Source organism: Martes martes (assembly GCF_963455335.1).
Source record: "Martes martes genome assembly, chromosome: 5".
NCBI lineage: Eukaryota > Metazoa > Chordata > Mammalia > Carnivora > Mustelidae > Martes > Martes martes.
The window spans coordinates 35,951,705-35,969,788 of record NC_137892.1 but is presented as its reverse complement, the minus strand read 5'-3'; the positions used below and the strand labels follow the sequence as shown (position 1 = coordinate 35,969,788).

General features: G+C 36.9%; 1 protein-coding gene across 1 annotated transcript in view; it reads left to right on the top strand.

Annotated features, from left to right (window-relative positions):
* Window positions 1-18,084, top strand: part of MAN2A1 (mannosidase alpha class 2A member 1) — a 167,646-nt gene that overhangs the window by 26,745 nt on the left and 122,817 nt on the right. Inside the window, exons 3-4 of the mRNA XM_080804167.1 lie at window positions 1,282-1,426; window positions 14,341-14,512. Coding sequence (XP_080660293.1) covers window positions 1,282-1,426; window positions 14,341-14,512 — 317 coding nt within the window. The remainder of the gene's footprint in view (window positions 1-1,281; window positions 1,427-14,340; window positions 14,513-18,084) is intronic.

The following is an 18,084-nucleotide window of genomic DNA, read 5'->3' as shown; positions in this document are numbered from 1 at the left end:
GCCTTGTGCTTATAATCTTATCAACTAGTGTGTGGCCAGGTTCACACACTATCAGGATTCTGTGTTGTGAAGGTATATCTGTTTTTGTGAGTCTTGGCCTTGTATAGATTTTAAATAAGTACCTTTTAAAGGAAAACAACAAAAAAGGAGGGGGCTGTTAAATCTGGGCTGGACAGAATCAGCCGTGTTGCTGACCAACCCCAGAAGGTGGTCATTGTGGGACAGGGCAAGTTGCAGGGCTAGGAAAAGAAGGAATAACAGAGACTGCTAACACATCCTCCTTTCTAGCTGGTTCCCAAAGATTTATCGACTGTTCCTTGGGAGCATTTTATTTTATTTACTAAATAAATTCATACATTGTGAAGTGAGATGTTGTTGCCTTAAAATACTTTGTATTCATTTCTTACATAATGGCTTGGTATCTTTAAATTTTTTTGTAGCCTGCTTAAATATTTTATAATATATAATAACTTTACATAATTTAAATTTTACCAAAGACATTTGTGTTCTCTGTCCCATTTAGTATTAATAGAGGGGATGAAAAATACAAGTTTTTAGGTTTCTTTTTTTCCTGCAGTATTTTTTCCTTTGTATCCAAATAGGTTATTACCTAGGACTATTACATTGGAAATGTAGGCAATATTTGAACATTTAAAAATTTCCATTTTGACATGATTATGCCTCATTGACTCAGTTGTAGTTTTATTTTTAGAATGAAGACAGTAAATAATACGTGCTAAGTGAAGGAATAGTTGTAGATGCATTTCCATTCAGATACAGATTTTAAAATATATGCAATTAATTGTAAAAAAAAGACAACTCGAAATAAAAAAAGTTATCCGTATTGTGTGTGAAAATGCTGAAATATTTGGTCATAATTGCATTTCATCAGAAATTTTTTCTTTGCTTAAAAAAAAAAGAGAGAGATTTTTTTTTCTTTGTTGTTTAGTTCCTATCAATTTCTATTAGATTGTATTAGAAGTCAAGCAGGGCAAGAAGTAATTGAATGAACATATTTTTCATTAGAAGCAGATGGAGGAGGGGCTTATTTATCAGGATAGTTAAGCAACAGTAGCATTTTAAGAATTTGAATGGTAATTAAATGTTTTCTGCCTTAAACTCTTCAGTTAATGTACACAGAAATAGCTTTATCTAGTAAAATACATACAGAGTACAACAGCTCTGAGCAAATATTTCCAACATTAAGTTCAAATTAAAAATGGTAATACATGGTTAAACTTACTCTGTTTTTTCCCTTTATTTTGTCTTTTGTATTTTTAGATGTTGGATGTTTACAGTCTAATACCTTTTGACAATCCAGATGGTGGAGTTTGGAAACAAGGATTTGACATTAGCTATTTATTTAATGAATGGGACTCTAAGCCCCTTCAAGTCTTTGTGGTGCCTCATTCCCATAATGACCCAGGTAAAATTTGCACTTCAAAAAAACTACAGGTTATTAAGCCCCTGTACACACAGAGTATTTTAATGAGAATCTGGTAGATCCAGTTTCTCAAATGTTTGAGACATTATTTGTTGACTTATTACAGTAACAGATTTCTTTTATATGTCATTGTATTTTGAGTTTTTATTTTTATCAATTTTTGTGCCATTCATGGATAGTACTTGTACAATTGTGAAATGGTAATAAGCACAAGAAGATCTTTGTTTTGAGAATGAAAAGTTGCACTCACTTAAAGTGCTGACTGTTCATTATAGTTACTTCTTATAAAATACGGCATGGGAGAATTACTTCATGTTCATAAACTCTGCACTAGAAAATGCAGAATTTTCGTGGGAACGTTTGAATCTTTAAAATGGAGAAACAGTGTGAAGTGGTTAAGAGTCTTGGTCAGGTGGACCTGAGTGTGGAGTCCCAAGCCCATGGTGTGAGACAACTTTAGGCAAGTTACTGAATGTGAAAGTAAGTATTTTTTCCCCAGCAGAATCAGGATAAAGTACCTACTTCATAGGATGAGGTGTAGAAGCATGACGCATGGCTCCAGGAACTGCTGTCATTATCATTTTTGTTATTAATTCATATGACAGCTTTTGTTATTTATTGGGGCTGGAGACTTTTTCCACCAACGTAAGGGAAAATCGCTAAAATTACAATGGGAAAGGAAACATGATTCAGTGTATAGATCTATTAGTGTGAGTACACTGGCACCGAGTAAATACTTCATGAATTCGGTTGCCGGACTTTTGGGGGCATATACTTTGAAAGACTTCCTTTGAGGACTGACTTAACGCTTCTGTTTGTTATTTTTCTCAATTTCTCCATTTCATCATTACTTTCAGAGGCACCATTATTCATCTAGTACTTTGAAGGCTTTTTCTTTACTCCCAACATTCATTTATCCCTGACTTATATCCCTTCCCACTGGTTTATTGGCATATGTTTCTTTTTGTTTCTAAGACAGTAGAACTTGTTACTTTAGGTCTGGACACATGATTTGGTAAAGTTGTATGTGTATGTTTGTGCATACACGTGTGTGCTGCTTTTGGATGTGAAAGGTACTTGGAGACAGTTTGAATGCTGAAATGTTTGAATTTCCATAAATCTTCAATATATAGTGTGCACGGAGGTATAAAATACGTACAATCAGTATTATTCTGGAATTTGTAGTGAGTACATGTCATACTTCTGACTTTGGTTTCTCTGTCCTTGGACTTAATATCTTTATCTTTTCTTAGAAATGCCTATCAGTCTTATTAACCATTCCTCTTAAATGTTTTGTGTCATATTCTTCCTTAATGTTAGCCTGTCCCTTCAAATCCAAACTCTGATGGCTGGGCATCATGGAAAGACTGCAGGGATCTAGAGCCAGGCAGAATGAGGCAGGCATCCTGGCTCTGCTGTATATTGACCCCAAGTCCTTTGGGCACGATTGAGTGTCTGTCAAATGTAGATCATATGGGAAGAACAGTATCTTCAAGTGATAGTTATCAAGTACATATAAAAGGTGATCACATGTAGTTAAAATTCCTTTTGCTATTTACGTGTATGCCAGATTAAATAGTATATCTGCATTTAGGGTATGTGTACTGAAAAATAGATCTTTGTTTATATCTAGACTTCCAGTGAGGTGAGGTGCTCACACATCACACATGGGATCTGAGTTTGCCTGTAGAACTACAGGTGATTTTCTCTGTAAATCTCATCCACTCTGAAATATTCCCTTATTGAGTGTAATGATGGCAGAGCCCCTCTAGTATTTAAACTGTTCTCTCCTTTCTTCTCTGCTGGCTATACGCAGTTTAGTTCTTGTCACTTGATTAGGTGTGTGATGGGATTCCACTGTATCCAGTTGCTTATAGTTTCGTAAATACACTTGGCAGTATGTCTTGCAGGTTCTCGTGTGAACCCATTTCTCCTCCCTTTTAGATTTTCTAAAGACTTTTATTATCTCCTCCCCTTTTATGCCATCCTCAATTTCCACCTATCTCATTTTTTGTAATTCTATAACACGCACACTAAACTATTGTAATAAAATTTGTAGTTTACCAGGCAGTGTGCCAAATGTTTTATGAACATGGAATGCTCACCATAACCCTTGAAGGTGAGTGCCATTATTCATGACGAAGACGTCACCAGCTTGTCAAGCTTCCGGGGGCCAGTAAGTGGCACCAAGGAATTCCTTGTTAGTTTCCCTGGATCTCCCACCTGAGTACACTTGAGAGCCAGAGAACATGTGCCTCCCGTCATTGCCTAGCACCACATTTGGCATATAATAATTGCTAAATATAGACACGGCCTTCTCGACCTGTCTCTGTGCCCCTCTGAAGCTTCTTGAACTTCATACACTTTGCCCCGTTTGCACACAGTCAGAGATTGTCAACACTTAGAGCACTTCTGCTTCGTCTCCTCACTAGAGTGTAAGCTCAGTGAGGGCTGAGACTCTGTCTTATAACCAGCACGTCGCTAATGCCCAGAAGAGTAAGCAGCACATGGTACTGACTTACTCAGTTAAATAAGCTAATGAACCAGGGAATGTAGCTCTGCAGACTAAGATGAAACGTTGGACCTTGACATACACTTTTCTTTAGTTTCCTTCCCTCCATCTCTTTTTCCTGTTGTCCTATTTCTCTTTCTTTAAAAAAAAATGTATATTTAAAATGTTCTTTGGAATTTTAAATACATATAGCAGAGGATACAAAGCTCTTCAAGGGCGGGGATTGCCTGTGCTTTTGAGATTTTGTGTCTAGGAGTTCCAGCAGAAGTTAGTGTGTTGTTCCCTGGGGAGACTCTCTAGTCAGTGGTCCTCACTGCTATAGGTGACTGTTGGTATCTTAGCAACAACAGTTGACTCTTTTTGTCTTAGTAAACGATGTTAATGACCCTTACCCTCAGGCCCTCCACCACTTGAGGGAAAAATAATGGCCAGACACAGACCTTTTAAAGCGAAAGGGATTTCTGCTATCAAGCGAAATGCTAGAGAACAGAACCCGCTGGCTTTTCTTCATAATTTTCATTGCTCCTTCACAAAAGTAGAGTTGAGGTAAACTAAATTATTCTGTGAAGAACTAAATGATTCGAATCATGAAGAAACCCCTCTTTCAGTGGAAGAAAAGAGATAAGTGTGTGCACAAACATTCCGAGTCAAAATGTGACTTCGTAATGGGAAATCTTCGTATAATACTCCTAAATGAATGTGCAGTTAGGCAGTTTACTTTCTAAATGAGATTTAGAGAGATTTGTTTGCATTTTCTGCAGCAACAGTTTAAAACAAACTTTTGCTCTGTGGCTTGTTTCATCAATGGAGTTTTGTCTGTTGGGGATAGAAGTGTTTGAAATAGACTTTTAAAAGACTCCTCTGTTGCGTTCCCTAACTTTAAGAATTACGTTGCTGTGTTTTTATATATGTTGGTATTTTCCTTTTTGGATCAAGTTCTGGTATCTCACAAGACAGATTAATTTCAAATTATGTTTGTATTTTAATTCCTAATCATGCCTTCTTCCAGTCCATGAGGACATGTAACAATTGTCATACAGTATTTTATGTGGCTTACATGAGTTAAAACAAAATTGGAAAGGAATTGTTAAATAAATGCTGATAACTTTGTACTGTTACGCTTTTGAAAAGTTTTGAATCATAGACCATGAAATTAAATGTTAGTTGATTGATACATGTTCATGTTATATTTAATAAGCTGATTAAAACACAATTACAGCACCTTTGTATCTACAATCTTAATTCTTTCCTTCCCACTACTTAAACTGCTGAAATATTTGGTTAATTTTCCTTCAAAGAAATCACAGTGTGTAGAGAGCAGATAAGGTATACTAAATGGAAAGTTGGACAGCATATTGTTAGTTAAGCAATTTGTAAAATGAACATTAGAAAATAATCCCCCATGTGGTATGACTCCAAATAGGAGAGAGACCTAGGCACAGGAGCCACAGTGGAAAATCATTTTATTTTGCACATTTGCAGTTCTTCTAGAGATTTTATTGATTCAAATGAGTGAGTAGGATTTTTCACTTTTTTTTTAAAAATTAAGACAATTTTGCTTTTAGCATTATATGATAATTTGAAATGTGTTTATGTGCCCTTCTTTTTTTTTTCTTCTTTTTAAAGATTTATTTATTTATTTTAGAGAGAGAGAAAGCAGGGGAGAGGGAGAGAGAATCCAAGCAGTCTCCTTACTGAGTGCAGAGCCAGACGTGGGGCTCAGTCTCATGACCCCAAGATCACGACCTGAGCCAAAATCAAGAGTCACATTTAACCATCTAAGCTACTCAGGTGCCCCTGTGTGCCCTTATTCTTAAAAAACAAGAAAGCCCAAAAACGTGAGGAAGTCACAGTGTGAAGTTATTTGAAAGGTTTTTCTGTTCATTTATTGTTCAGCACAGTCAGAAGAAAAGAGTTCCGGGCAGCCCTAGTTAGGTATCGCACAGGTGGGTGAAAACAGGGGAGACTTGCAAGTCCTGCTGCCAAAGGAACCTGCTGAGTGGAAGGAGATGGTCAGGAGAGGGGAGGTTTGTTCGTGGGCACAGTTTGGGGGGCACTTTGTTCTGTTCAGTAATTGAGGATTAAACTGAGTTCTTTGGTTTTGGCTACTGTGATGGGAAATTTGAGTTTCTGGAGTTAAGATAGTATGGAGGAGAACTGAGTAAGGGCTGATAGTCATTGCCTGTCTTGTATTAGGGGAGTGTCACATAATCCATTCTGCAACCCTCAAAACTAGTAAATTAAACCCTATTTACCAGGTGAGGACAGTGAGGCTAAAGTAGGTATACTAATGTCTTTGGGATCCATCAGTTATAAATTGGCACAGGTTGGAGACTTAAAGCTCAGATTTGCCTGATTCTGAGATCTCTGTTCCTTCTCTTTACCATGCTGCATCTCCAGATACTTTCTTTAGTTGATTTTCTTGCTTTATGGGGATTAACTAATTCGGCACATTTATCTGAAACTTGGGTTGTTAATAGAGTTGCCAGAATTTTTGTTGTTTTTTTTTTTTTAGATTTTATGTATTTATTTTAGAGAGCGCTCAAGCAGGGGAGGGGCAGAAGGAGAGAGACTCCCCCAATGAGCATGGATCCTGACTCTGGGCTTGATGTCAGGAGACTAAGATGACCTGAGTCGAAACCAAGAGTCGGGTGCTCAACTGACTGAGCCACCCAGGAGCTCTTTGGGTTGCCAGATTTAACTTAAAAAAAAAAAAAAGTAAGTTAAGCTTACATTTCCAATAAACAATATTTTTTTTAGTGTATTATGTGTTCTGAATATCATATGGAACACATAGTAAATATTTGTTCAATATTTATCTGAAATTCAAATTTAACTTGGCATCCTATATTTTATCTGGCAATCTTAATTAAGAAAATGTTGGCATTAAGAGTTAAATGTTTACACAGCTTTTTAGAATTATCTTTTTAAGCCATCTCTAGAATTGGTATATTGAGGTTCCTTTTCAGGGGGAAAAGGCTGATTGTTGTGGCTCTGACTGCATTCCCTAGGAGCACATAGATCAAGTAGCATCTAGAGATGTGGTGGTCATCAAACAGGTCCTCATTCTCCCAATCTGGTGACTTTTGTCTGTCTTTCAAGTCTGGGTCTTCAGAGCTCACCAATGTGCCAGTTATACAAATAATTGCTAGTACTTATGGGAATTTTCTGTGTTTCAGGCCCTGTTCTATACACGTCTTAAATCCAGTTCTGCTCTCAGCAACTTTATGGCAAAAGTCCTGTTATTACCCTCATTTCACAGATGAGAAAACTGAGGCAGAAGAGAGTCCAAGTAATGTGTTGGTGGCAGGGCTGGGCTTGAACCCAAGCTGTCCAGCTGTGGACTCAGGGCTTGTAAACATTATTTAATATTGACTCTTGAAGGTAATACTTATGAAACCACAGGCAGAGCTTCTAAGAAGATCTTTTAAATGTTTCCACGTCAGATATCATCTACTTTAGTATGATTAATCATATAAAACATTTTATGAACTATCTCGCAGAAGTAGACCCCTCACCGCACTGTTTCCCGTCCTTTTTCCTTCTGGTCTATCCTTATTAAAATGGATGTCCCTGTCCTCAAATAGTACTTGAGTACATGAGATGGTGGGTGGTTTTCCTCATTGCTGCATATTTTACAATTAGCAAGTCATTTAGATGCAGTATTTTCCAGCTTTTAAATGGTCTCTTTTAGAAACTGATAATTTGCCCCGTATTTGCCTGATCATAAGGCTAACTAGCCTTATATCCTAAGAGTAACTCCTTGAAGGAAGTCACTTTCACTTTTGCTACTAACGGTGTCTCTCATATTATAGACACTTCTTATTTTTTTCAAACCACTAAGCTCTGTTTGGGGAGGACGTGTTAGGGCCTGGCGTGGCCTGTGAACTGATGCTCATGGATGGAGTCCTTAACAAGGGAGGGAAGTAACGTTAGCCCAGATTTAGAAATTTTTGTGGTGGTTGATCTCTTAATGAAGGAGTCAAATACCGAGGTACACAGGTCTTTTAAAGGGCATTTCGAAAAGCAATATAGTAAGGAGTCACAATTGGGCATTATACATACAGCTGTAGGATGAACAAAACCCCGGCTTTCCTAACAGTAATGCAAACGGCTCCCGTGGTGTGGGATAGAATTTCCAGTGAGGACATCTTACATGGGTTCAAAAAGTGCTGTATCTCAAACAACTTAGTGGAAGTGAAGCTGATATGCTTTGAAAACTATTAGATGACACTGAATCACCTGGAAAAAAGGTGAGGTGATTCTGGAAACCCGAGTTCAGAAGCATATACAGGATTCAGCAGGCCTCTAGGTTTTGAAAGACTCATAGGTCTTTGGAAAACCTCAATTTCGTCCTCCGAGTCTCTCCTCCCTCTCGGGAGCGTCTGTCAGCATATTCTCTTCATTTTGCCTCCTTGGCCTCATGAATGTTTTCTAGCAGAATTTTTGCAGTGGTCTCATTTCCTGTTTGTTTTTTACTTTACCATCTTCATTCATGTATAGTATATATAATATACTATATATGTATATATAGAGAGTATATATAGTGTTATAGTATATGAGTATAGTATATGAGTATACAGCTAGTATACTCATTTTTGAAAGCACAGATCAAAAAACCCTAACTTCCTTCCTCCTAAATTTTCAGCAAGATTCGAGAATGGTTTAGAGGATTTTCAGTGATCTGACCCCCACTTCTATTTTTATTTCTCTCCATCCTCCCACCGTGTAAGCTTCCATGCAGCCATACCCGCCTGCCTTCTGCTCCCTGAAATTGACACAGACCTTTGTAGCTTAGTGTCTTTTCCATATGCTCTGCCTTCTATTTGGGAACTACCACCTTTTTCCTCTAGCCAGATGATGACTATTCTAAGAATCTCTTCTGTCCTTATGGTAGTAATTCACCACTTCTTTATTCCCACAGCATTTTGTTCATATTTTCACTGTGGAATCTCTTTTCACTGATTAACTTTATTGCTTTGCCTTCTTAGAGGTTTGAATGTGTTTGAATGAAATCAAACGGGACATTGATTTAAGCTCTTTCACAGTCTGTTGGGTGGGGGGAGGGTGGAGACAAGCTTAACTTACAATAGAAAGGTTGGAATTAAAATTGATCATTAGATTTGATTAAAGCAGATAAAATAATACCAACTAAGATGGTATGTGATGCCTTAAGTGTAAGACCGGCTATTGCAGTCAACTGTGGAAGGGTTTGACAAGTGATGAAAGAAACCTGTTGATCATATGTTGGTAGACAATAACATAATTACTGAATTAAAGAAGCTTTCCTATTTTATGAATATTTGTACTTATTTTTAAATCTGCAAATATCCTGTTAAAACAGAAGTAATCTGAAGCTTCAGTTGTAGTTTTTATGTGTTTATTATCTGGATATAATTATTTTTGGTTCAAAATTTCTTACATTTTCTTAATAGTTGGTACCTATTTAACTTTGAGTAGAATAAATATAGTCATTAAAAAAATCATTGTAGCAGTTAAAATCACAACAGTGTAGCACTGATTTGAGAGGCATGCCGTCTTTGGGATGTGTGTTTTAAATCATCTTAGGGCTGACATAGCTTTTTCTAAATATAAAATACAGCCTTAAAAGACAATGGCCAAAGATTATTAGGTTAGCATCAGAACGGACAGTGCATGCGTTAGAGCTAATTGTGTAAGTGTGCCGTGTCTTTTCCTTTTGGTTTCATTTCTAGTTGGAGGAATAAACTTAAATTTATACCTCATATGCCTTCCCCTCCCCTCCCATCCTTTCGGCCATACATTTCATTCATCTATCACATACTTACTGAATTCTTGACAGTGTAAGCTTCATACCAGGTGCCTGCTTCATGAGAATTGACTGCTTTGAAGTTCAGGTTATAGGTTCTTAAATTTGTAGGAATTGGGGCAGAAATACCTGGAGACCCTCAGACCCTTTGTATAAACATTTAAAAGTCATAAATCACATTGATATGTTGCTAAATAAAAATAGGTCTTTTCCTCCTGCCTTGAGAAACAGAACTGTTATCAGGAAGGCCAGGCGTGGGTTGAGATGCATCAGGCTCCAGTTCTCCACTGGAATGTGTTGGTGTGTGTGAAAAGAGCCAGCCTCTGGTAGCCCAGTTCCATCTCCCAGAAATGGCCCTGTCCTAAACCTGCCCTCCTTTGCTTTCGCACACCCCAGGACTCTTCCCATACCCCTGCAAACTGCATCTGCCCTGCCCATTGCTCAGGCTAGGGAGGTTACCACCTGTAGGCCGACTGTCCTATTGAAGGCCCCTGGTGGGCTCTAGAAACTGTCTTGGGGCCGTTTGAACACAGATTTCTGGGCCCTGGTACTCGAGAGAGCAGGTCAGGGCAGGCTCTGTGTGGGGAGGTTCTTTGCTTTGGGAATTTACTGTGTGAAAGGAGTGTGGTCAGAGGAAGAATGGGATGATCCCTCAAGTGTCCAGGGCTCAGGAAGGGATCCCCTTGCCCAGGTCTTAAATGGGTGCTGTGTATGCCCTTGAACCAAATAAAACTGAGTGTTCCTTCTGAGGATGAGAGCCCCACAAAGTCTTTGGACTTTGAAGCTAGATCAACAGTCAAATCTTAAAAATTGTGTTTTGTCAGTGAACAGCTACGAAGTGTTTAATTGTCCATACGCATTAAAAATAAGCAGTAGAGTTGTCAGCTTTATTAGGCTTTATATTTTAGAACTTTTTTATGATAAAATAGTGATAGCGAATTTGGAGTTACGCCTGCTTTATAGAACTTCTAATTATGTATTCTTCGTTTCAGATATTTCCCCACTTACTAAAAAATGGTGATTAGCTGTTTTATGGGTTAGAGTGTTAGAGGGGAAAAAGAGGAAATGGAAAGGTATTCTTTGTGCTATTCTAACCCTGGTTCAATTTCCAAGTGTATTCAAGGGAAAGAAAAAGGCTGTGAATTGACCACTTAAGTAAATCAGTTTGCTACTGAATGTCTTAAGATTATTAAACCCAGAGGTAGGAATATAATTTTATGTCACAGAAAATCGTCCATACAACTTTTCATGAAATACTATCTTTCTGATTGGTCTCATGTTAATATACAATTGTAGTTTTACAGTAATTGAGGAAAGGAAAGAGCCAATTCAGTGTAGAAGGGAATACTTGATTACTCTATTGTATAAGAGCAATAAAAGCTAATTTACTGTTATATTACTCAATATTGAAAGCTGCAAGAGGCTATCTTTTAGTTCATTCTTCATTAATTGTGCTATATTGTAGTGATATTAGTATCTATTATAGATGAGTTTTATGGAAGGCTTTTAAGTTGACATCTCTGAACATGTTATTTTGGCTCACGTAAATATCTTTGACATATTTTTGGCGTGATTGTTGAAGGGCAGATGAAGTGTTGAAGGTGAAATGGGTTAATCAGTCACTGCGATTTCTTTATGAAAACTCCTGTGATAAACTATTCTTTGAAAGGGTCTTAGCTAATAACAAATTATAACCGATGAAAACAAGTAATTGTACTTAAAAAAGAAAAAAAAAAAACCTGTTACTTTTTCATCTTCATAAAGACGATTTCTTCTAAATTTGCTTTCTATGCTAGATTACCAGAGTTTTACTATTAAATTAATTTTGGAGTCCTTCTGTTGTTCATAGTTCTTTTCTTTTATTGAGTTAATAGCCAAATAATTAGGGCTTAGCTTTGACCTTTGTTGAAATTCAGGTCAAAGTTATGTGTGATGTCTTAAAGACAGTAATTTTCACAGAGCCATTTCAAGAATTTACATGGTCCTTACTGCACCTATATAATAATAGTGTGGTGCAGAAGTAGATGTTACTTACATACGTATGATTTTAGCTGAGTCTTGCAATATGTAGGTAGATATGTGTTAAATTAAATATTATGATGGTACTTGGTAAAGTAAACTCTCTCCACATCGTAATCTTTGTTCTTTGGATGGTAACAACACTGATTTGTCCTAGGACTAAGTTAGTTTGCTGGGGCTACCATCCCAAAGTACTAACAGACTGGGTGGCTTAAGTGACAGAAATTTATTTCCTTATGGTTCTGGAAGCTGGAAGTCCAAAATCAAGGTGTTAGCAGTGTTGGTTTCTTCCGAAGGCCTCTTGTATTGGTTTGCAGATAGCCCTCTGTCTTCGTCTGGTCTTCCCTCTGTGTGCATCTGTGTCCTAATTGCTTTTTCTTGTAACGACATACTGGATTAGGACCCACCCTCATGACCTTATTATACCTGAATCACCTCTTTGAAAGACCCTTTCTCTGGATATAGTTGCATTCTGAGGTACCGGAGGTTTAGGACTTCAACATAGGAATTTTGAGGGGACACAATTCAGCCCATAACAGGGCCATAGAATGAATTCTTTGTAAACCAAAGTTTTGGGTCACCAATATGTTTAAGATGTGGAACGGTTGATTTAAATATTTTAGATAAATGTGTACTCTTCAAAATCTAGATGTTAGAAATATCTTTTATTTCTTCTTTTACCTGTTTTGATTGTAGAGATGGGGAAGGGGCAATTAAAGACTGATGAAGATGATAAAATAACAGTAACTAGTATTTATCAAGTCCTGTGTTATATCCTGGGCTCAGGTCTGAGCGCTTGATGTTGTTTTGTTTTGTTTTGTTTTGTTTTGTTTTTTGTCTTGGATGTTGACATGGTCTGCTCAGCAGTGAGTTAGAGCATTCTAGGGGTAGGTTGGATATTCTTTGCTTGTCTTTGGGAATCCAGATGTAGATCTTGGCTTTGCGCTCTGGGGCAGGAATCCAGGTTTGTACTTTTGCCAAGCAAGATGGAATTCTTTGCAAGCCACTATTTAGTGAGCTATCTTTGAATTTTCTGTATGTACAAGCTTTTTGTTTGAACATAGAAAAGTTGCATTATCCATGTAGTACTTCTCTGGTGACTTTAAAAGTACTTAAAAGTGTCCCAGATCAAGAAAGTCCTGTAAAGAATATTTTACACTGCATTCCTCTTTGGCTTCTAGCTTCAAACCTGTCACTTTGTACACGCTCACTAAATAACTATGTATTGAATGAATAGATTTTAGTTAAAAGGGAGAAATATAGTCATAGTGGCAGTGCCCTTTTCAGAAGCTCATTGTCAAAATCGTTGTATTGTCTTATCTGTCCTAGCAGATTTTAGTATTTTTCCAGCCAATATAGTATATTTTAGATATTAATTACAGACAAAAAGAACTAACCCATTGACCCCTTAATATTTTAGTCATCCCACATGTTTGAGGTTTGGAAAAAAATAAAGAAGTCATTTAGCCTGGAAGTATAGAAACTCCTACCTCTGTAAGATTTCAAAGAGGTTGTTCTCTGAAGGGTCTCTTTGGCCAGTAGACAGCTGGGCATGATGCTTTAATGCTCTGACAGGTAGGGCTATGCTTGGATGTATGGGTCTTGTTAAAAATGTTTCTTTATAATAATGGGGCGCCTGGGGGCTCAGCCAGTTAAGTGTGTGCCCTTGACTCAGGTCATGCTCCCAGGGTCCTGGGGTCAAGCCCCACATCGGGCTCCCTGTTCTGCAGGGAGTTTGCTTCTCTCTCTGCCTGCCGCTTCCCCTGCTTGAGGTCTCTCCTCTCTCTCTCTGGCAAATAAATAAAATCTTATAAAATGATTTTCTTTATAGTGAAATTGCAAATATCTTTAGATAAAATTTCCAGGATATTTGAGAAAAGTCCAAGAACTAAGTCCTCAGTATCTGCAATTTTCTTTTGAAAAAGACCTGACGTACATGTATACACTTGTGGTGTTTGATTAGTGTCAGTTTGTGCTTCCAAGAAATGGAGTAATTTACAGCCTTTGGAAACTAATGCCCGTTCTTGGCAGAATTCTACTTCTCTGTATTCATAATAGGGCTCTTAATTACCTTACTACTTTGCTTCTGGCTTTTAGATACAGTTTATTCTTGTGATTTTCTTTTTCTTAATTTAACTTACTAAAATGGGGGTAGGAAATTTCAGATGTCTTATGAAAGGATACAGTTTTCATCCCACATTATGAGTAGTGCCAGCTTGTTAATGCTGTTCAGATTTTTAAAATTAAAGCAAATTCCTTAAATTAGAGATAGATATAAGTAATTGAATTTGATACCATAATTATTAAGCATAAATAAATACTTTTTGTCCTCAGGTCGTTTTCTCATTTTTTCCTCATTTCTATCTGAATTTTGCAGTTTTCAGAATATTCTTGTCATCAGTGACTTTTTGAGTTTCGTGTCCATTGAAATGGAATTTCACTACTTGAAACATTTTAAATGTGTCTTCATATGAATGAAATACCTAAGGGCATCCAAAGGTGATGCAATGGAATGTGACTGAGTTGAAATCAGACATATGAATCAGACCTTTGTTGTATATTTGTGTCTTGATTTAGGTTGGTTGAAGACTTTTGATGACTACTTTAGAGAGATGACTCAGTATATTTTTAATAACATGGTCATCAAGCTGAAAGAAGACTCACGGAGAAAATTTATATGGTCTGAGATTTCTTACCTTTCAAAGTGGTGGGATACTATAGATAAGCCGAAGAAGGATGCTATTAAAAGGTTTGTTTTAAAACTGTTTTTTGTTTTTTGTTTACTTTGTGTTTTTGTTTTTGTTTTTGCAATTTGGTAATATTAAACATTAATTATACACTGAAGTGTTGAATTTTTAGAAGGTAAAAATTCTTAGCCTTATTATCTGAAACTTAAAATATTTCTTCACATCCTTTTTTCCTTGTTTCTGGTTCATCTCTGAAAAAGTGACTTGAAACTTTGCTATTGAAATCCTATGTTCCACCTTTGTCCCAGAAATTGAATTACTAGGTCAAAGGGGCTCAATATTTTAAACGGCTTTTGAAGCGTATAATCAAAGTGACCCCTGGAAAGATTGTTTCAGAGTATTCTTCTATCTTCCATATAGAATTGTACCAATGTCTCTGCCTAGTTGGCCTCCAGTATAATTTTTTTTTTAAAACTTTGACCAATTTGATGGTTGAAATATTTTAATTTGAATTTTTGATTACTGATAATGTTGCATATTTTCTCATATATACAGGCTAAGTTTTTTGTGAATTGCTCCATAGTATACTTTTTCTTACCCATTTGTAAGTTTATATGCATGTACATCAACCCTTATTTTCCCTCAAGTTATTTGCTTACCTATTAGTGTTTGATATACAGACTTAAAAATTCTTATGTAATTGAACATATTAATCTGTTTTCTTAATGCTTTACTGTCCTGTTTTAAAAGGTCTTTCCCAATCTAAAGATCAAATGAACAGTCCTTTCCCCCCCCAGTTTAATTTATCATTTAGTTTTTAAAATGCTGAAATTTATCTTTTTAATGTGGTATAATGGAAGATTCTGTTCCCCATGTCTCCCTCCCCCTCTGTTCCCAAGAGGTTAAGGATTATCATAGCATGTACTGCTTTCTTTTATTTATTTAATATCACATATATAGCACTTACTGTTTTAGTGGCTGTTCTGAGCACTTCACAAATGATAACTGATAATCCTCGCAGCAGTCCTGTGAAGTAGGTACAATGACTGTCCTCGTTTCACAGATAAAGACACTGGTCGTCTGGGGTCACCCAGCTGGGACGCGCCTGGCTGGTGTGCCATCCAGGCAGCCTGTCCAGCCCCACAGGCCGTTCCCTCCCATGCTGTGCTCTGCTGCTGCCCTAAGATGTAAATTGTCCATTTTTTTCCCTACTGATTTGAAGTGCCGGTCTTTATTGTATTTAAATATGCATTGATTTCTGGGTTTTCTGACCTCTTTCATGGACTTTTCTGCTTGATTCTAATTGTTGTGACTTTAAGATCTTTTTCATTAACAGACAGTTTAAATCTCCCCTTGTCTTTCTTTACTGAAAAATTCCTTTAATGAATGACCACTTAATTTTCCCAAAGAGCTTTAAAATTAATTTGTTAAATTCTTCCTGCCATATCAGAAAAGAAAAGGATTTTGATGGAAGTTGACACAAACATTTAAAGATAATTTGGGGAGAATTGATTTTCGATCATTATCCATCAGACCTTTTTTTTTTTTCTTGACAGGGCACAGCATTCATAAACTTTGCTAGTGATACAAACACACACACACACATACACATGAGATGCGAACATAATAAAGATGCTGGTAGAGTTTTACATATGTTAGGTGGTTAGAAATACGTAAATGCTACAATAAAAGATGTGAAATTTGCTTGTAGACCTGGGTGTCAAAAGGGGTACGGATTGTGAGTTAGTGCAAAGTAGTAGGAAGTGGGTTATCTGAAATATGACAGGATGTTGTTTGGCATATGTGGATGGTCATGAACACAGGCAGTGAACTGAGGTAGCTGGTAGACCTTGGTGGAGCATGAGCGCGTGTATGTATGTATGTGTGTGTGTGTGTGTGTCTGTCTTATGTGTCCCTTTGTGGCTGGTTCAGCTGGGTGCAGTTTTCTGCCTTCTTCACTTACTGTTTCTGAGGGACAAAATTTCACTTAAGCAATACAAAATTTGCTCCCTGATATAATCATTCACTCTGGAGTAAAGTTTTGTTTTTGAAGCAAGCATTTATAGCAGAAGTGACTGTACCTATTTTTTGTCCCTGTGCCCCTGTTGGCTTCCTTTTATTTTTAGGGATTTTATTATTTTTTAAATTTATTACATAGGGTTCATGCCCGATCTTTGCTTATTAGCTCATTCTGTCATTCGTTCTGCAACTGTTTCTTGAACATCTACAATGGGTCTATAAGGTTTGGACCCTCTTGGGCTGAGTATTTCTTTTTTTGATCATAAATTCTTACTCTCACCATTAACAAATAACTACCTTTTCTCTTTTTAATAACTAAAATTACTATTACTACCACTCACTTGTAGTTTGTTGGGGTTTGCCTGATCTCTCCTGTCCTTTTTACATTAAAGAGAATTCATTTAGAACACTGTTCAAATGGCTGAGCCCTGGAACCAGGCTACCTGCATTCAAATTCTGACAACTCCCTTCTACTGTGTGAACTTTGGGTAAATTACCTAATCACTCTGTGCCTCGGTTTTTTTTTGTTTTGTTTTGTTTTGTTTTTTCCATTTGTCAAGTGGGGATGATATTGGGACCTATTTTATTTGGTTTTTATGAGGATTGAATGAATACAAATAAATGCTTAGCCCAATGCCTGGTGTATTTGAAGTCCTTAATAAATATTAAAAGCTCTTGTTATTTTTAACTTTTGTCACTTTGAGCCTTACTTGGACACTCAATATAGATTTTAGTTCTGAAGTCATCCGGAGAATCTTCATCTTTTATTTATTTATTTTTTTTAACAATTTTATTTATTTATTTGACACAGAGAGAAAGAGAGAGAGAGAGAGAGAGATCAATCATAAGTAGGCAGAGAGAGAGGGGGAAGCAGGCTCCCCGCCGAGCAGAGAGCCCGATGAGAGGCTCGATCCCAGGACCCTGGCATCATGACCTGAGCCAAAGGCAGAGGCTTTAACCCACTGAGCCACCCAGGTGCCCTGAGTCTTCATCTTTTAATAAAAGAATTTAACTATAAAATATATGCTTTCTTTCTTAAAAAAGCTTTTTAATGTATTGCTTCAGTGAAGATAACCTTCCCCTCCACCTCCCTGCTCAGACATTTTTAGGATTTTAAAAATTTTACCCATAAAATTCTAAATTTTGACCACGTATCTAGGTATAACTTGTTATTAAATTTTCTGTCTGTCAGTTCAAACATATCTTCGGCTAATGTGTTCTGCTTTTACTATGCACTGTTTTTATTTTCTTTGGGGATTGAATTTTCTAGTTATTGAGTCTTTCCTTTGCACATGCATTTTTTATTTCTTTGTTATATTTACTGTGTTTGGGAGATTTTTCATAAGCGTTCTTTTTCTCCCCCACCTCAGATTCAGTTCTCTGGGCTATGAAGCATGTTCTTTTATGCCTCTGAATGCATGGTTTTAACTGTTTTTGTTTGCTTGTTTTTTAGCCCTCAGTTCTGCATTCTTTATGTTGCACCCTATAAGTCCAAGTATTTTCCCCCTTTTTATTATTCATCCTTGAACAATAACAGGTGTTATATACCTGGAATTTGTCCCAAAACAGAGAGTGTAACTGGCCTCAATTCCTTCCTGTTCTAACTAAATACTTT